This window comes from Prunus persica, chromosome G4 (assembly GCF_000346465.2).
Source record: "Prunus persica cultivar Lovell chromosome G4, Prunus_persica_NCBIv2, whole genome shotgun sequence".
Lineage (NCBI taxonomy): Eukaryota > Viridiplantae > Streptophyta > Magnoliopsida > Rosales > Rosaceae > Prunus > Prunus persica.
This window is the reverse complement of record NC_034012.1, coordinates 15,289,897-15,310,191: the sequence shown is the minus strand read 5'-3', so window position 1 is coordinate 15,310,191 and position 20,295 is coordinate 15,289,897. Positions and strand designations below refer to the sequence as shown.

Below are 20,295 nucleotides of genomic sequence, written 5' to 3'. Positions count from 1 at the left end.
ATAAAGATTTAAACACAGTTTTCTTCTTGCCAAGATACGTAGGGCAAAGGAAATTGAAGTGGACTCACCATGGGGTCAATGGGGTCGCTCGACCTTGTGGAAGCCGGATATATGGATGGAAGGTCCCTCCGACAACCCCTTGGAAGCTTGTTAGGTGGCCTTCATATACCCACCAGGTGTTGATGAAATGTCCCAAGGAAGCTGTGCAGCGACCCCTTCTCGCTCTGCTTTATTTATTTTTTTAAATACACAGGCAAAACGATGTCGTTTGTTTTGGCCCAAGTGTATTGAAGGTTTTTTAAATTGACCTGGCCCCAAAGGAAAAATACACACAAACAATTTTTTCAGCCTTTCCCCACCAAGCCCAGCCCAACATTCTCCCCACAAAACCCCCCAAAACCCTAACCTCCCCAATCCCCACGTGCTTCCTCGCTCAGGCAGTGCTGCCGCCGCCGTTGTTCTGCCGCCATCCATCACCGTCTGTGCCGCCACTTTTCGGAACTTTTACAGCACGACCCCTTGAGGCAGCTAATGGGTAACCCTAACTTTCCATCCGACATCATACCTGAGATTCTTTCAAGGCTACCAGTGAAGTCACTATGCCGCTTCAGGTGTGTATCAAAGTCATGGCTTTCCTTAATCGCCGACCCTGATTTTGTCAAGAGGCAACTTAACAAAGCTATTGAGAGCAAGGATATTTTCAACCAAAGACGAAGGCTTATATTTACTGATGAGTCACACAGGTCACTTTTCTCTTTGGACCTCGATGAATTTCTCAATCATAATGATGCAATTGATAATTATCTTGATAAAGAATATGATAACCTTATCATTAACATTGACGATAACGATGATGTCGTAGCCACTGAGCTCGACTATGTTTTTAGTGAACTGCCAAATAATTGGGCTTTCTTGGTGTTTCACTCCAATGGCTTGTTGTTGTACCAGTTATATTACCGGATTTATATCTGGTTAACCCTGCAACAAGAGAAGCGTATTATTTCGACCTCTTTGGTTTTGGATTTGATCACTCCTCTGGTGATTACAAGGTCATTGGAAGGTGGAATTATGTTCAGTGTCTACACATTGAAAACTGGCTCTTGGCGAAAGATTCAAACGCGATATCCCTACAATATCCCTACAAATGTGACCTCATGCGGAGGCCTTCATTGGTTGTTGGATAGAGTTGTAGTTGAACATCGATCGTTGATTATATCTTTCGATTTAGCAGAGGAGAATGTCCAAGAAATTCCACTACCTCTTGCTTCTATTGATGCTAAAGATTATCTTGTTGGCCGTGGCGGATCTAGCAAGGAGGTGACCTCCTATTGCCAAAGACATTTACTTAAGTTTATAATGTACATAAGGAAGTATTCCCCATTTAAATTCAAATAAAAATACTAGAAAATCAAATTCCCACCAAATCAAAATATGAAAAATCGGTCTTAGTGCAAAATACGATTTAGGCTAAAAATGATGGCTCATTAAGTCAATATATACTTTATAATAAAATCCCGTAAAATCAAGTTTTCTTATTTGATGTGTAAGGAATAAAAACCGCCAAAAATTATCTTGAGAAAATTATTCTTGCAAAAAAACCATTTTTCATATTTAGTCAATATTTTTACATAAAACAGGTTTTTCATATATGATATGAATGAATGAAGGAACCTAAGGTCAATCTAGGTAAAAAACCTTAGATGTTCAATTCAGAGTTTTTAGCCGTTCAAATTTGCACCTCTACTAAAAAATTCTTGGGTCCGCCAGTGCTTGTTGGGGCCTTTAGAGATTGCTTATGTGTAACAATGCACAATGAGTTTTGGATCATGAAAGAATATGGCGTGAGGGTGTCTTGGACTAAAGTAAGGATCTCCATCCCATATTATATATTACGACACTCTGGTTTCTGGAAGAAAAGTCATGATCTCTTGGATTTCAGGGACCGATTGGTTTTGTGCAATTGTAATGATGAAAGATTTCGGAATCTTTCAATCTCCGGATTACCCAAAGTTAATGAAGTTGGGATTTACTTGGAGAGCCTTGTTTCGCCTAATAATTAGGTAGATAGGATATAGACTATAGAGGAGGACGTTAAGAAGATGAATCTATACCCATTGCTCTAAAACATGGGATTGTGTTGTGAAATTATTGCCAGCGCACAATTCGTACAAGTAATATAGAAATAAGTAGAGTGTCATTCCCACGAAGACTGTAATTTCCTATTAACTATCAATTATGATTAATTTAGAATTTATTTGAACAGTTGATTAAGAAGATTAATTAATTTAAGTAAGCTAAAACAATTATGAAAAATAACAATTTAATTAATGTTGGAAAATCAAGTTGATGAGACACTAGAGCATCCGATTTCACCATAACCAATTCTACTTAATTCCTATAGCCAATTAACCCTAATTACTATCCATGTTGACAGTTGGTTTCTCCTAATTCATTCGATATCCCCTCTCGGCCTCAAACAAAAGTATTCTCAATTAACAACCCATTCTCTCTCGAGCAACGGATTTAGAAAACTAAGAACCCATTAAGTTCTATGAGAACCTAAAAGAAAACTGCATGAGTCATGTTAGTCCCTCTCGGGCACTCATTCAAGTCATGGTATTTGTTACAATAAGCAAACACCAAACATCTCCTCTCGGTCTCCGCTTGGATCATCAATTAAATATTAGCTAGATATTTAAATCATTAATTAAGAATAGTAACAAATACTCGATATGGGATAATAATCAGAAATTAATTAATATAACTATAAAAATTAAGTATTCATGGTTAGGCTACATCGTAGCCCTAGCAAGGAAAATTATTTTATGACAAAAGAAAAGATAAACAAGAGAATTGTTGTCATAAAACCGATTTGGCAGATGGACTTGATCTCTGGATTCTCCACAGCAACACAACGACAGCAAATTCTTGGCTCTCTCTCTGATATATTTGTGGGTGTATTAAAGTTGTATATGGGGGATGATGGAAAAGATGATGCACTGAAGAGATCCTTAGGGTGACCTTATATAGTGTAAAATAACTAAACCCTACTCTAAAAAGGTCTAGAAAAACTTTCCTAAAGCAAAACAAAATCTCAAACAATTAAGGAAACAAACTAGGAAAGAATCCTTCTTTAACTAGGAAACACGTCAGCTAACTTGCATGCACGTTTTGGGGTGGTTCCACTTCCTAGAAATTTCTGAAAAAATATGAGAAACGTAGCTTTATCTCTAAGCTTTCCAAGCATATATTACACGCCACTAGGAAAAATCGGAAAGCTATTCAAATCTTCAATCTTCCACAGCAGTGCAGTTCTAACGGGATTTCAACTTAGGCTGTCTTCACTTGCAGGTCTGGAGCATTTGGCTTAGTAGAAAATTATGAAACTTTGATACAATGATCTTCAATGTCTTAGCTTTCTTCTACAATTGGCCTTGCACTAAAATTCATTCGAAAAGTTCAAATTTCAGTTGAAATCCTTCCAAGAGCGCAGAATAGCTGAAAATAAGGCAAGTAAAGTTATAATACTCTTTTTAATTAACTTTCCCTACAAAACCTATATATAAAGGTATAAAAATATAGGAAATAAAACACTTATCAGATTGTCTGCCATTTTTCTTCTTATTTAATTTCTTTGGGGACAAATTTTCATGTTTGTTACTTATGTTTACAACTTAAATGCAGATAGCTTCTTACATTGGTTAATGTAAACATTAAGAATTGAAATTATTAATTAAATGAGGATAATATGGTAAATTCACACTTTTTCATATTGAAAAAAATTAAAATTAAAAGAAAAATAAGATAATGGATCCTATTTTTATGGAACACAACTACCCATTATTTTTTTAATTCTAAAATAAATTTTAATTTAAAAAAAAAAAAGCCTCTCGCAAACATGTACTTATATATTGCCTGTAAGATCCCACATCAACCAACGGAGAGGGGTGATGTGCTTTATATGTGCACACCCGCATCCATCTAGCACGAGGCCTTTTGGGAGCTCACTAGCTTCGGAGTTGTAGGAACTCCGAAGTTAAGCGACTTGGGGGCTAGAGCAATCCCAGGATGGGTGACCCACTGGGAAGTTGCTCGTGAGTTCTCAGAAACAAAAACCGTGAGGGTAGAGAGGGGGGCCCAAAGCGGACAATATCGTGCTACGGCGGAGCCGATTTCGGGATGTGACATTGCCGGAAGCGCGTGCTGAGAGGCTAGTATATATATTAAACTAGATCGTGTACTTATATATTTATTTTATTTTACAAGTCTAAGAACTAGATAAGGATGTTAAACTTGAAGTTGGATAAAATTTTAAGTTATTGATCTTTGAATTGTAACAATATTAGCTGTTGAACCAAACCTTCCAAATTTGGTTTAAATTGGTTTGGTTTCTTTGGGTTTTTTTAGTCAAAAATAACTAAATCAAACCGTTCTGTATAATGTCAACTGCCTTGCGATTTAATAGTCCTTTTCATTAATTTTTTTAATTTTGGGCTGGGTTTATAATATAGCATGTCATGTGTACAGAACCTCCTAGCCCAACCCAAATTTTTTCAAAAACAAAACATACATATGTTATAAGCTCAGCCCAAAATTTAAAAAAATTAAAAGCAAGATCTACACTCATGTTGCCCATCCAGGTGGTTCCATATCTTCTCTTTTTCTTTTTTGGCTATGCGACATCATATTGTTTGTCTCTCTCTTTGCCCTGACTTTCGAATCTTGGAACCGCCACTATCCAAGAGAGAGAGAGAGAGGGTCACTGTTAATGAAAAAAAATCTTACACCAAATTAAGATTTCTAGATTATAAATTAAATGAGGAGATATTTATTTGTTGTTACCAGTGTAGACAAGAAGGTGCAACTTAGCAAGAACAAATTTCACTTATACGAAGGTGCAGTAATTGTCTACTCTTTACTTTTGAGCATATAAAGAGTAAATTGAATACTCTTTTGTGGATAAACCAAATTTGGCCTCCAGGCATAGAAAGAACTGACAGAAATATATTATATGACTCATATGGGACTAAGCATTCCCACTAAGTTGGCTACAGATTTAAGCACATCCATGCTCTAACCTGTATAATTGGTAATTTATAAGCACAACTGTTCTATTTTCAGTTCTGAAGATGAACTTCATCAATAACATGGCCCAATATTTAACATGACCTCTATGCAACTCTAGTCAATGTGGGACAAAGGATCCGAAAATACAATTTTCTTTTATGTTTAGTCCTTAAAAAGGGTTATTAGGGTTTGGACTTTGGGGTATAAAGATTTAAGCACAGTTTTCTTTTTGCCAAAGATGCGTAGGCAAAGAAACTTGAAGCGGATTCACTGTGGGATTAATGGGGTCACTTGACCTTTTGTAAGCCAAAAAATGGCTGAGAGGTCCCTGAAACGACCCTTTGGAAGCGGATCCACCTTCTCCTCGGGATGCTTTGTTTATTTTTTTTCAATGCCCGGGCAAAATGATGCCGTTTCGGCCCAGGCACACTGAATTTTTTTAATCGACCTAGCCCAAGCTCCAACATTCCCCCTCAAAAACCACAAAATTTCTTGTTCTCTCAACCTCACTACCTCAAACCCTAACGCCAAGCTCCCCAACCCTCAACCCCCACCTTCTTCCGTGTTCCACCTCCTGCTAATGGGTGACCCTGACTTTACATCCGACATCATACTTGAGAATCTTTCCAGGCTACCAGTGAAGTTATTATGCCGCTTCAGGTGTGTATCAAAGTCGTGGCGTTCTTTAATGGCCGACCCTGATTTCGTCAAGATTCACCTTAACAAAGCTATTGAGAATGAGGATATTTTCAACCAAAGACGAAGGCTTATATTTACTGACCTCTCAACCAGGTTACTTTACTCTTTAAACCTCGATGAATTTCTCAGTAATAATAATGAATTTCTCAATAATAATAATGATGCAGACTGCAGTAGTTGATAATTATCTTTGTAAAGATAACGATAACCATATTGATAAAATTCATGCTGATGATGATGTACTAGTGCCACTGATCTCCACCATATTTGTAAACTGCCAAGTTATTGGGTTTTCTTGTTGTTTCACTCCAATGGCTTATTGTTGTGCATGTTACATAACGGCGGTTTCTATCTGGTTAACCCCGCAACAAGAGAATCCAAGAAACTTGCAGAGATACTAGATGTCGGAAAAAGGTATTATTCCAGCTGCTTGGTTTTGATCACTCCTCTGGTGATTACAAGGTCGTAATGTTGTCATATTTGGAAGGTGGAACTATGTCAGTGTCTACACGTTGAAAACTGGCTCTTGGCGAATGATTCAAAGGCGATATCCCTACAAATTTGACCGCATGCAGAAAGGGGTACTTCTGAATGGAGCCCTTCATTGGTTGTTGATGGACAGAGTTGGAGTTGAACATCGGTCATCGGTGATTATATCTTTCAATTTAGCGGAGGAGAATGTCCGAGAAATTCCACTACCACTTGCTTCTATTGATACGAGAGATTATATTGTTGGGGCCTTCAGAGATTGCTTATGTTTAATACATAGTGGTGCTGATGGAGGAATGCACAATGAGTTTTGGATCATGAAAGAATATGGCGTGAGGGAGTCTTGGACTAAAATAAGGAGCCCCATCCCATATTCTGCATTACGACACTCAGGTTTCTGGAAGAAAAGTCATGATCTCTTGGTGTTCAGGGACCGATTGCTTTTGTGCAATTCAAATGGTCCAAGATTTCGGAATATTTCGATCTCCGGATTACCTGAAGTTAAAGAAGTTGGGATTTACTTGGAGAGCCTTGTTTACCTGAATAATAATGTTGACTGAGGACAATGTTTAAGTACGTAGGATATAGAGGAAGATGTTAAGAAGATGAACTCACTTCATCTGTATCTATGGCTCCAAAACATGGAATTGTCATTTATCTCTACTATTTTCTTCGTATTCAATTTCCTTGGGGATGATTTTAATGTTTGTTATTTTTATTTTAGTGATGATTTTGCATTTTCGCATAAAAAGGAACTAATGCCTCGTTAAGTGGCTTGGCTTGGACTAGACTGGAGTTAAGTCTAAGTTAGTCCTTATGATTCCCACTCCTCTATATGGGACTTGTAATTGTTGCTCATTTTAATTGAAATAGTCAAAGTCTAGTCCCACCCACCAAATGTGGCCATAAGACACCATGGCCCGACATTTATCACCAAACAACCAAGACACTAGGCAAGACACTTGTTGAAATAGTATATAACAGGAATGGCAGATAAATCGAGCGAGGGAGGCCATCAATTGAGATTACACCAAAATGCTACGGCTCTTAAACTGCAAAGCTCTGCATTATGCCAAATGCCTAGTAATTTATTTGAGAAGTTACCAAAGAATACACAGTATACTCAATGTAACAATCGGGGTTTACACAGATAAGCACCCTGGCCATAGACGAGTGTCATCACCAGTTACATTGTTAAGAACAGAAAAGAATGAACTACATAATAAAAACCAAAACTTTCCGGAGAAAAAGGTTGCTACTCTTTCTAATAAATTTCTACAAGACTTGGCTTCAGTTCTTATAAGTCGTTTACATGTGGCTTCGCATTCTCCTGCAGTCATGTTATGTGTTACGGACATTTATCAATTGTGAAAAAATAGTATCCAGTATGGAAAAAATTAAACATTTATGTAAAACTGACAAGCAGGAAAGAACATGAAATCAAAATGATGCGATCTTTCATCCCTACTATGGTGTCAATTGTTTCAATTTTTAAATAGTTAATGTAGATTGTGTTCAATAATAATAATAATAACAACCATGTTGACCAAAACAATAATAATAACCACGGCCAGGGGCCATGTAGCCACCAGAGTTGCCTCTGGGTTTAGAGGGGCCCTCCTGGGCTATGGACAGCCATGGCTGGGAGATGGGGAAAATGGTGGAGGAGGAGAAGGGTGGAAGGGGATGGGAAGAGATGAGAGGATGAGAAGAAAAAAAAAATTGTGTCAGTTTTTTGTATACAATAATTCAATAAAATTAGATGCGTGTGTTGAGCAACAACTTGAGTGCAAACAGTTTTATCAGAATTCAGAAATAACATTGCACGAGAGAATATACTCTGGCACAGGCAGCTCTGCATTCTCCAACAGACATTCTATATGTCATGACACAGCATTCATGAACTGTTAAGCAAACACTACAAACTATAGAAAAAAGCATATATCTAAACTGAAAAGTGGGGAAAAAAATGAAGGCAGCCCTTATTTTTTGAGAAGAAGATGAAGGTCGCTGTGCTTGCCGCAAGGTAGAGAGAGAGACTCACTAACTATTACAGTGTATCATTTACTGTCAATGGAATGAGATCCTAGATCAAATAAAGATTTCTAGATTAGAAATTAAATGAGGAGATATTTATTTGCATTGTAGACAAGAAGGTGCAACTTACCTCGGCAAGAACAAATTTCACTTATGCGAAGACACAGTAATCATCTACTGTTTACTTTTGAGCATATAAGAAGTCAAGTAAATAAAAAGTTTTAAATAAAAAATCAAAACAATTACTCCAGCTGTAAGTTGAATTCACTTTTGTGGATAAACCAAATTTGGACTCTACGCCTAGAAATAACTGATAGAAAGATATCATATGACTCATATGCGACTAAGCATTCCCACTATAGTAGCTAGGGCTTTTCATTATAAGCACAGCCATTCTCTAACCTGCATACTTGGTAATTTCTAGACCTTGACCTTCTACTAAGTAATTCTGAATTGTATCCATCATGACATTTTAATTTCCTTTCCCTTCTTTTGATTTTGAATTTCTTTCCTGCACAACTGTTCTATTGTCAGCTCTGATTCTGAAAGATGAACTTCATCAATAACATTGTCCTTAACACTCTAGGTTTTTCTAAATCACGTTTTTTCCACCAATAACCAGATTTTTTCAACCAAAAGAAAAAATCATTTATGTACTTTTAGGGTTCTGATCACATGCAGTATTGATTAGTGAAATAGTCTGGGATTTCAGTAAGATATTTACTTTAAACCGAAACAAAAGAATTACAAGGGTCAATTAAGATGACAACAGGGAAACTCTGCAAATAAGAAACTTAATATAACTGAAGACATAAAGCAATAAATAAATAAAACCCCACAAACAAACATATTGTAGATACAAATTAAAAGTTTACCATAAGCAAAAACGAATGGTGTTAAAAAGACTAAATCATAGAAAAACCACTTACTATATAAATATGTAATTCCGCGTGCCACAGTTATCTGATGCTGGAAACAGAAACTCTGTTTATATTCTAACTTTGCTTGGAACCTGAGTCTAACAGAAGAAAAATCAGAAGAATATGCAAACCAAGTTATTAACCATATCTACCTAAGTTTTTGTTCCATCCTGTGGCCTGCTCAAACCAGTGGTCGCAGTCACGGACCCTGGACTCCCTGGTGAAGAGAAAAATGCTCCCAGAGCCTCTAGAAAGAACCTCTTATTAGGGACAATACCATCTTTGTCCATGCACTTCAGCAGTTTCTCTAGAAGCTCCTTCATGTTGGCTTTAGTGTACGCCTTATAAAGAAGTTTATATGTTGATACATTTGGGCGCACCCCAATACTATTTCCGTTCACAAAAAGCTTATCAGCTTCCACGGGCAAACCATTCATGCAGTAGACATCAAGCATCGCATTAAGCGTTGACACTTTTAGCTCCTTTCCAGAGTCAGCCAACCTGTCAAATACCTCCCTAGCTTTTGAAACACTATCACAGAACCCATACATCATGATAAGGCTCTCATAGGTTATGAAGCTCGGTGTGTATTTCATGTCAATCATCTTCTTGAACACATCTTCTGCTTTCTCCTTAAGCCTAGCCTTACCGTAATTTATGATCATTGAATTAAATGTAGGAAGTGTTGGTTTCTCCTTGGAACGAACTAAGCTCTTAAATACCTGTTCCATCTTATCAAATTGTTGTTTCTTCCCATATGAATCAATCAGCAAATTGAAGGTGATGATGTCAGGCTTGCACTGATTACTTTTCATGTGAGAAAGAACAGATTCCATTTCTCTGATATTCCCATTTTTCCCATATGCATCCATTACACCATTATACGTGTAGATGTCAGGGGAAGCAATGCTCTCATCAAGATCCTTAAACAAAGAGTTAACTTTCTCTACATTTCGAGATTGTGCAAAAGCTCTCAAAAGAATATTATATGTCACAATGTTGGGTTGGCACCGTTCCATCCCCTTCATCTTGTCAAAGTATCTGAGAGCTTTGTCCAAAGCCTTTGCTTTGTCCTTGCTGTTGAGGTGGGCTGAGATGAGTGCATTGTAAACAGAAGTATCAGGCCGACACCCACTATTACGCATCTCAGAGAAAAGCCACATGGCCATCCGAGTTTGGCCTTTCTTTCCCATAACCGAAATCAGTTTCGAATAGACGCCATTATCAGCAACATACCAGCGCTGCTTTTGCATCCATCTGAACACCTGAGTGTGGGTTATGTAAGTGAAGTTACCTTTCATCCAATCATAATCGCTGCTAGAAAATGCTCAAATTGTAACTGACACGTCTTAGTTCAAATTAGCTGTATATCATCAAGTTCACTGAAACTTAACTAAATTGTCCAGATATACATATATTTTTCTCCTCCAAACTCGTAAAATCATAGTCAAGCTTCATGCAACCATGAGCTATTTCTTAAAACCCATAAAATTTATGTCATTGCCCAGATTTAACATGTGAAAAACTATACTTAAAAATGCCTAATTTCTACAATATAAACACATGCCGTTCTATTCCCTATATATTGTAACATGCACAACGACTATATACGAAAATAACATCGTTCAATCAACCTTTCAACGATTATTGGGCTCCGCAAACCAAACCAAATAAGCTCAATCATAAAGTATATCAACGACCACAAACACCACAACAAAAATTTCAACAATTTCAAAGACCCAAATGCTAAAAATGCAGAGATTGAAAAAAGAGCTGACCTCTAAGCACTGAAGCCACTCGTCACTCTTCCCAAGCTCTTCAAAAAGCAGAAAGCAATGCTCAGTTCTAACAATCCTAACGTACTTGTTGAGTGTCTTCAACAAGGGCTCTTTGTCACTGAAGCTCCTCATGAGCATACGAACCACCTCACGGACATCCGGGTCCTCGGTCTTCGTTCCCGGTTTTCTTTTGGGTCGGGTCGAAACGCAGGAAATTCGGGTCACGGGTCGCTTCCGAAGAAGCACGTGTGGAAGCCATGGCTGTGTAAGGTTGGAGTTTTGTGAAAAAATTTGAGCAAATGCCAATGTGGAGGGATGGAGAGAGTTCGGTGAGAGACTTAAGGGCATTATGGGTTCTGGGTGGGTCTGAATTTAAAGGGAGAGCAGGAGGTTTTAAGGGAAGAACATGGTGGAGCAACCTGGGCAGCTTGGGTTTTGACTTGAAGGTTTCAGAGAGAATGAATGAGAGCTCAAATTAGCAGAGAGAGGGAGAGAGATGAGGTCTGTGAGAAAGCGGATGAGACGGAAGAGGGAGAGATGCGATTTTCTTCTCGTTTTTAACTCTTTTTTCAATAATTATTATTTACTTTTTGGTTTTTACTTTTAAGTGGCTCAATGCTGGACCAAAGGCATATGGGACAGCGCCACGGTGAAAAAGTGGGTCAAAATTGAAGTGGGTCAAAATTGTTTTCCAGTTTTAAGTGCATCCGGTTTCGTTCATGTAAAATATAATTTTGAGACAACTCAATAAAATTATGCCCTTACTTGTCCTTAGTAAATGAGCAAAAAAATAGGATGGACCTAAGGATCTTTCGTAGAAAAAAGCTAAAAAAAACATGAAAGTTATTTATCAAATAACATAATTAAATTAGTTTCTTTGGTATTTTTTAATAAGAGGTATAGTTAAGTTCTTTAATCAATTGGATCAGTTAAAAATTTCAATTCGGGTTGTTCGGTATGCCGATATTATTGTTTGACACAAACCTACTAAGAGCATTTATAACCGAAGTGTCAAAAGTGCCACATAGTAACAGTTAGAAATAATATCTCACATTACTCCAACTGAATTGTCAAAGCTGATGTGGAATAAAGGCTGGAGGTTCAGCCGTTACTTTTGACATCTCAAAAGCAAGATGTTGTTTGTGCCTAATTTGGCACACCCAGTCCAAATATCAAAAAGCTCATATCAATTTTGGGCAGCCACCAGCACTCTCCTTATGATTGGGCCAAAAACCTGCACGCCCAGCCCAGCCTAGCCCAGGACCTATCAACCCACGTGAAATGATCAAATGAAAAAGAAGAAAACCCAAAACAGAGGCGAACCCACGTGACTTCCTGGCTTTGAAAAGTCAGCAATTTCAACTGAGGTGATAAAGAATTAATGAAGGCAGGTCTCAAACAGGCAAAAGTCTCCAGCCTTTCCAGGCAAAAGAAGATCAAAAACCTTTTTCTATATTCAGAAAAATTCTGCTCCACAGCAGGTACCATTTCCAAGGGATAAGTAGGCTATATTTTCTAAAGAGATAAGTAGGAGGCAAGGAGTAGTTCATCTGGAAGATCGAAACCAACCATCAAGACAGTTTTTCTGAACTCCTATAGGAGCAGTTAGAATTAAAGAAGGGATAGGCTTTCTTTCAAGAAAAACAAGGAAGTGATTGCCTTAGGAACTGACCATTGAGGGCTTATCTGCCAAAATTGATAAAACCCCTTTTTCTTTGTATTAAAAATGGAAGATCTTGCTTTTTAGGAAAATCTGCCGCCCATTTGTAAAGGACTAGAAATCTTATTCCAACATTTCTATAAATATAAGAGAGGTTGAACAGAACAAGGACACAAAAAAAATCAAACAACCAAAAATTAACCAAAGACAAAAACTCAAAATGATCACTTGATCTTTGAGAACCTTCAAACAAATTGAAGCAATCAAAAGCTCATTTGAGCCACAAAAGAAGCCAACTGCAAATCAGTTTCAGACTTAGAGAAAAGTCATTTAAAACGAGATTTCTCTCCTTACAAATTTGGTTTAGCAAAAACCGAAACAAGCAGAGTCTGGGTTTTTACAAATATGAAAACCTCAATAAATTTATGGAAAGCCCTGATCAAGCAGAACACGTACCACAGTGAAGTTCCAGCCCAGTAATTCTCATAGTCCAGCCACTTCTGTCCCTTTCAAACTGAAGAGGCCGCAATTCTGCCCGTTCAAAAAGCCTCACAGGGCTCGAAATAGATTAAAGCTCTGCCAAACTCAAACTTTGGTATCGATCTACAGCTGAAGCTCAGCAGTTGAAGTCAGGAACAGTCCAATCCAGCACAGGCATACCTAGTCTAGCCCGGATTAAAAGCTTCTATCTAGGCAGAAATGAAAGTCCAGCCTTCTTTTTGTCTTTCTAGAGTTAATTTTTTACTGTTGAGTTTTGATAAAAGTCAGTTCTGCCTGAAAACAATTCATTTTCTTACTATTTATTCTGGCCAGAACTACCGATTTTGTACTGTGAAAAATTATGAAGTCCTCACCAGTCTGAGGCAGGAAAAGAACTTACTTGGGAGATATTCCTCACCCAAATTCACAATCGCTTGCTTAGAAACCAATAACTTGGCGTGCAAGTTATCCATTTTTAAGAAGTCTGCTAGGAGTTTTATTGCTAGCAGTGGCATGCTCGCACACTAAAAAAAGTTGACATGTTGACCAGTCAATGGTTTTCAAGGCAATGAGGAACTTTACCCTTCCATCACAGGAACAAACACAAAACGGGTGAACATATGTCAAATGAATATTTTATTATTTTTTAACGACAACTGGCTGTTACTTTTATTTATTTTTTTCTTCTTCTATCTTGAATGATTTGACCGTTATAAACTTTTACTTCTTTCTCTTTCCAACTTATTTCCTACCATTGAACTTTTTTTTTTTTTTTAAACACACATCTTTCATTTCATTTTCTTCAAAAAGCTATAAATAAATAAAAAATATAAAAAAAGAACTTATGCTCAAACACAATTCTTCTTTTATACCAAAAAATTTTCTTTTCTTTTACAAAAGAACCCCAACATGTCTCATCATTTTCCCGATTCATCTTCTGATTCAACAAATGAGCACTTTTGGAATCTTGTTGATTCAAAGTCTAGCGAAGAACTAGAAATGTTGGAAGTGGTTGCCTTGCAAAAGGAACAAGAAATATATGGAAGGAGAAACAAGTAAACATTGTGGTGCCGTCCAAGGTCATGCATATATCAACAGTGTACGACTACAAGGGCACCAAAGACTCTAAGGTTATTATTTTGGTGAGAATCCTAAGTACTCTCGAGCTCAATTTTGAAGAAGGTTCTGAAGGCGCCGACCACTTTTTCTTCGAATCCTAAATGCGATAGAAGATTATGACTCATACTTTGCCCAAAAAAGGGATCGAGTTGGTCGTCTTGGTTTATCACCTTTACAAAAGGTCACTGCTGTGATGAGAATGATTGCTTATAGAGTTGCAGCTGATGCTGTCAATGATTATGTGCGGATCAGTGAAACTACTTCAATTGAACAAATGAAAAGGTTTGTTCAAGCGGTTATTGACATTTTTGGTGAGAATTACTTGAGAAGGCCAAACAATGATGATATTTCTAGGTTATTAGCAGAAGGTGAGACTCGTGGGTTTCCAGGAATGCTTGGTAGCATCGATTGTATGCATTGGAAATGGAAAAATTGTCTGGTTGCATAGAAAGGGATGTATGCTCGTGGAGACCATCGTGAGCCTTCGTTGATTCTCGAAGTTGTGGCTTCAAAATATCTATGGATATAGCATGCTTTCTTTGGACTTCAAGGATCACATAATGATATAAATGTAGGATGGCAGAGGTAGATTCCTCTGCAGAATGAAGAGAAGCATGGGCTCCACAAGAATACACGAGCACCTTGGACAAGCCCAACATGGCCTTTTTGTTAGCCTTGCAAGGTAATGACCCAAGCTTAGACCACAAGCCTAACCCATGCTTAAGTACCAAACAGGCCTAGGTCAAGGCATGTTTGGGCCTTACAGGGTAAGTCCACTAAGACTAATCTTTGGGGCCCACGCCTCTAAATGGATCAATATTGCTCACCAAAATCTCCTTATTCACTGCAACAGTAGTAATTTAGGAGATTATGCTCACTCACTTTAGGTAAATATCTCACACATCCCTATAGTCAAACGACTAATTGAATTGACATGCATATCAACGGGACTCTGGATTCCCAATCAACATTCTTCATATAGTCTCTTGCAGCAATAAACTAGCCATCAACGAGTCATATATATAGCAAATCACTGCCATCAGTAGGAGGTAACTGCTCCTTCTACCAAGAAACCTTACTTTTTCCCATTGATTCTATTATCAAAACTGACTTAAGCATCAAAGACTCACTCGCTCACATTACACATATGTAGACTATAGGACTTGCCTATGTCTTTACTTCTTGGTGGCACGGCAAAAACATCCTCTTGAAGGGTGGACAAAATAATCCGCCACATATACAAATTCCCCAACATTACCCAACTGAAACATATACAATAAGCCTAACTCAAATATATACTCACCTAAATCATTTTGGACTTAAATTTAAGAAGTCCTTTTTTTAGGAAAGTTGATATAGATCCAAATTCCTATTGTGAAATTGGGTTTAATTCTCAAATTTGGTGACTTTGATCTAAGTTTTCTGACTTTTGTGCCACATAAAATTACATTCCTTTTTAAAAATATTTTATGATGTAACCTTTTTATTATTTTATTTTTAAAATCATTTTGTGTTCCAATGTTGTCCCTTATGACTTGAATGCCTATTGCATAGGTATATATATATATTCATATTTTCGACAATGTGTAATATTATTTTATGTACATTTTTTTTATAGGTAACATACAATTTTATTTTGTCCACTTTTGTATTTAACTTATAGGTAGTCTTCCAATTTATGTTCCTAACTTATAGGTAACACGATTTATCACTAAGTATTTTTCGTTGCTAATAATAACATTGCTTTCTCTCTTTTTTTCTTTAATAATTATCATTGTTTACTTTTTGGTTTTTACTGTGACTGGACCAAAAGAATAACTGGCTCAATGCTGGGCCTAGTAAGGATATTTGTAGGCAAAAAATAAAATAAAATCAAAGTTATTTATCAAATAATATAATTAAATTGATTTCTTTAGTATTTATGATCGATATCAATGGGCTTCTTTAACATTATTATTTTATTAATTATAATTATAATTACAAGGAGGAAGTTCTACAAATCCTCCTATCCTCCATTTACAAAAGAATGTTGCTGTTAGTTGTTTTTCAATTTTTAGTTTTTTATTTTATTAAGTTAATTGTTATATTTGGGTTAAGTGATAGGACACTTGTCAAACATTTAAAGAAAGGACATGAAAGGGACACCAAATTGGAGACAGCAGATCCGCTTCCTCTTGTGGAGGGGGGAAGGGGAAAAAAGGATATCCTCTAATTTTTAAAAAATTTGAATTTTCATGCATAAGTGAGTTCGGCCAATTTTGGAATTAATATCCATTCGAGTTTTGACTTCCCTTTTTTTGTTTTGGGTAACTTTCGGAATTGATTGGAATGTGCCCAAAGTGAAATTTTTTGGATTGAAAATCAATTGGAGTGATCCATTTAAACTTGCACCCTAGCCCCATGGTATGTGCGTACATTAACACACAATTAGAGTTTGAAATTGAAATTCAAGCAAAATCAAAGTACCAAAAATGCCTATAAGACGTGTTAAAATTTTACTGGATTCGTGACACCACGTTGGAATATAATGTTGAATAGCATAAAAATTTCTCAGAAGTTGTGTTGCTAAGATTCATCTTAGAATTAATAACATACCAATAGGAGTTTGATCTTATCAACATTCTGTTCTTTTCCTCAAGTCCTCCTATCCATTCAAGTTCATTTGAGCAAATCAAATGAATGTATAAAATTTAAGAAAGGGAAAAAGAATGTACCATATAAATACCTACCATTTATATTAATTACCTTATCTAATGAATTTTACTCACCGTGTCGGTTTGTAAACAATAATGTTTGTCCATAGCAGCAAATATTCTTTCACTATAAAAGCATGATAACTGCAAATGGTTCCTGCCATCAAACTCTCCGTTGAATGAAATTGAAAAACAATGAAGGGGTCATCAAAACCAATATGGCAGTTTTACTGCGTTGTGCTTTTCCTTGCCTCAGCCTTTGCTCCAAGTACTTCATATTGGTTCCGCAGAGGTCTTACAAGGGACTATGTGCGCATCGTCAACAACCTCAACAACCAACAACTCCAGTACCAATGTAAATCCAAAGACGATGATTTTGGCCTTCGTAGTCTTCCGCCCAACGGGGAGTACGAATGGGGATTTCGGGTCAACCTCTGGGGCAGCACACTTTACTTCTGCAATTTCTGGTATTTGGACAACCATGCTGTTTTTGATGTGTTTAGAGATACTCTTGATTTTCTATACGAATGTGGTGGAGCTCATTGCATATGGAAAGCCAAAGAAGATGGGATTTACTTGTTTCATATCCAAACGAAAGAAGATAAAAAAATGCATGACTGGGAAAAGATCAAAGCCTGAAAATGATATGTGTAGATGTTAGTTTTGTTCTACTTAAAGGCTCAAGTATATGCATCGGGCATCAAATTATAATAAAGTTGTTTAATGCTCTACTTCTTGTCAATCTTCTCTTGATTAACACAATTTCATCATTTGATTTCTTTCTTTTCTCTTCGTTTTCGTCAGGTGAAGAAAACAAATGTAAAATGCTTATATATAATAGAGAAAACATAAACCATAGTCCAAAATACTAAAATCTGCAAGTTAGACAATATAGTCTTACAAACACAAATTATGTGATCATTTGTGAAGGCGATAGGAAGGAATAGCCAGTAGATGCTTGGCCCTTGGAACCGTAAGACCAAACTCCTCACTCATATCCAACTCATTTGGCAACATGCTATTTGGAAGCTCCCAATCAAAACAGTGCACAAGTTGTGCCACCATTAATTGGACCATGGTAAGCCGTAATTGAATTCCCGGACACCTTCTTCTGCCAGAGCCAAATGGAATAAGCTCAAAGTGATTTCCCCTAACATCAATATTACTACCCACAAACCTTTCTGGTATGAACTTTTCGGCATCTGTCCAAGCACTTGGGTCTCTCCCAATTGACCATACGTTTATGATAACGCGCGAGGCTTTTGGTATGTGGAAGCCATTGACGGTGCAATCTTCAATGGCTGCATGAGGGATCAACAATGGTGCCACTGGATGTAGCCTCAGGGTTTCCTTCACTACAATGTCTAAATACTCCAATTTCTCCAAATCTGATTCCTCAACCATTCTCTCCAAGCCCACTACATCTTCTAGCTCTTTTCGGACTTTCTTCATTACATGTGGATGCCTCATGAGTTCCGAGAGCACCCACTCTATCGTTGTTGATGATGTGTCCATCGAAGCCACGAGCATGTCCTGCCAAGCAATTCTCCATTTTTTGATGAAACTATATATACAAGATACCTAATCAAGGTTTGGATTAAAAATCTTCTAGACCATAACATGTTAGATTGTCTGACAATATATACAAGATACCTAATCAAGGTTTGGATTAAAAATCTTCTAAACCATAACATGTTAGATTGTTTGACTACTATGCATATGTGTAGCTAGGTTCCATGTATAATTACCAATATTATGGCTTTGATATTGGAGCGTTCGATACGGTATTGAGATTCTGCAGACCCCATGATGCCCACCATGACATCAACAAAGTCCTTAGTTCGGTATTCATCCTTAGATTGAAGATGCTCATCAATGATCTTCTCAAAAAAGTTATCAAACGCCTTGTTAATTGCCTTCATGCGCTTTGTGAACCCTTGGAGGTCAAGTTGAGCAATACAAGGGATATAATCACCCAAGTTAGGGGCAGCTGCTAATTGCATACCCTCTTTGATCAGAGACTTGAAACCCCTCTCATCAAGCTCCTCATCCCTGTACTTCTTCCCCAACACCATCCGGCAGCTCATATCCACGCTGAGAGATGAGACTCTGTCACTTAGATCAATAGCAACATGTCCATTATTGGCAGCCTCTTGGATAGACTCAATAAAGAGAGCAACCTCTTCTTTCCTCATAGACTTGAAGGAATTGATTTTGTGGTTGCTAAGTAACTCAAGGGTGCACATCTTTCGGATATCGCGCCAATAGGAGCCATACTCTACAAAGCTTAAGTTCCTTTGCCCAAAAGAGAGATGCTTTGCACCTTCATGAGGTGGCCTAGTTGCAAAAACAAGGTCGTGTGTTTTGAGGAACAGCTCGGCAGCCTGCGGGGAAGAGACCACAATGGTGGGAACAAGACCTAACCGCATATGCATGATGTCGCCGTATTTTTGGGCTAATCGATGAAGATCCCGGTGAGGGAGGTCTCCTAGCAAGTGGAGGCTTCCAAAAACAGGAAAACCTCTTGGACCAGGAGGTAACCTCTTCTTGTTCTTCCACCATGCTTGGAGGATATGAACAAGTACAAGCAACCCAATTGTTGCCCAAATCCAAACCATTTGCTCTCTGGGTTGGAATTCTGAAGTTGTTGCTGAGCTAAGTGTTTATGAAATTTATCTCTATTATTGTTACAGCCTTACCTGGACTTTAAATATTATTGTATGCTTTTCAGATTGAATAAGATTGTAGAAAAAAAAAGCATTGGAATTGATCAACTGGCTGTCGGGTTTTAGAGATCATTCCAAGCTTGTAAGTGATCACGTCACAGGTCGAGATTAAAAAATAGATTGGGAGGCATATCCGTTATAACTCCAATGAGATTGCATTCGGTGGTTCTGTCTGATATGTTTTTTTCTTCTTGGACAAAAAATAGTCTCTTTCTTTCAGATGACCTCTTATTTTTATCAATTAGTTGGATAGAGTTTTCTTTTTAAAAAATTTTAAAAAGAAGAGAAATTAAAGCAAACCTGAAACATTGCATATATATCATTGCACCTAGTCAATGGAGTTTAGCCTAGTGGAAAAAGGACTTAACTTGCAGATCATTGGTCTCGCCATAGACTTTGGGCCAAATTTTCATATTTGATTTGTTGAGAATTTAATTTTCTAGTATTTTAATTGAATTCAAATGAGAATGTACTTCCTTATTTACATTATAAACTTAAGTAAATGAAGTAATATAAAAATAAATTAAAGTAAAAAGACAAGACATTTACTTAAATGTTTGGGATGGAAATAAGGCAAGATAAGGCAATGGACGGACCGGGACTTAGATTACCGCTTTTATTCAAATA

At 37.2% G+C, this 20,295-nt stretch overlaps 3 protein-coding genes across 5 annotated transcripts; 1 reads left to right on the top strand and 2 right to left on the bottom strand.

Annotated features, from left to right (window-relative positions):
• On the top strand, positions 532-6,937 carry LOC18778792 (F-box/kelch-repeat protein At3g06240). Its single transcript, XM_020562329.1, is given in 7 exon segments — positions 532-955; positions 958-1,051; positions 1,053-1,297; positions 1,768-2,052; positions 5,520-5,859; positions 6,013-6,180; positions 6,254-6,937. Coding segments are annotated over 7 exon segments (2,118 nt in total). The 3' UTR covers positions 6,816-6,937.
• Positions 7,323-11,711, bottom strand: LOC18780916 (pentatricopeptide repeat-containing protein At4g39620, chloroplastic). Of its 3 annotated transcripts, none has more exons than XR_002271404.1 (3): positions 10,991-11,711; positions 9,222-10,477; positions 7,323-8,341 (listed from the first exon to the last, which is right to left on the bottom strand). XR_002271404.1 is itself a non-coding variant. In XM_007211959.2 (2 exons), exons 1-2 carry the CDS (start codon positions 11,336-11,338, stop codon positions 9,365-9,367), a joined length of 1,461 nt encoding a protein of 486 aa, XP_007212021.1. In that variant the 5' UTR covers positions 11,339-11,711; the 3' UTR covers positions 7,323-9,364. The 3 variants fall into 3 exon arrangements, 1 of the variants encoding a protein (XP_007212021.1); XR_002271403.1 differs by having other exon boundaries at positions 7,323-7,585; XM_007211959.2 differs by having other exon boundaries at positions 7,323-10,477.
• Positions 17,764-19,563, bottom strand: LOC18780285 (cytochrome P450 CYP736A12). The gene is made up of 2 exons (XM_007213132.2): positions 18,691-19,563; positions 17,764-18,475 (listed from the first exon to the last, which is right to left on the bottom strand). The coding sequence occupies exons 1-2, from the start codon at positions 19,558-19,560 to the stop codon at positions 17,861-17,863; spliced, it is 1,485 nt and encodes a 494-aa protein (XP_007213194.1). The 5' UTR covers positions 19,561-19,563; the 3' UTR covers positions 17,764-17,860.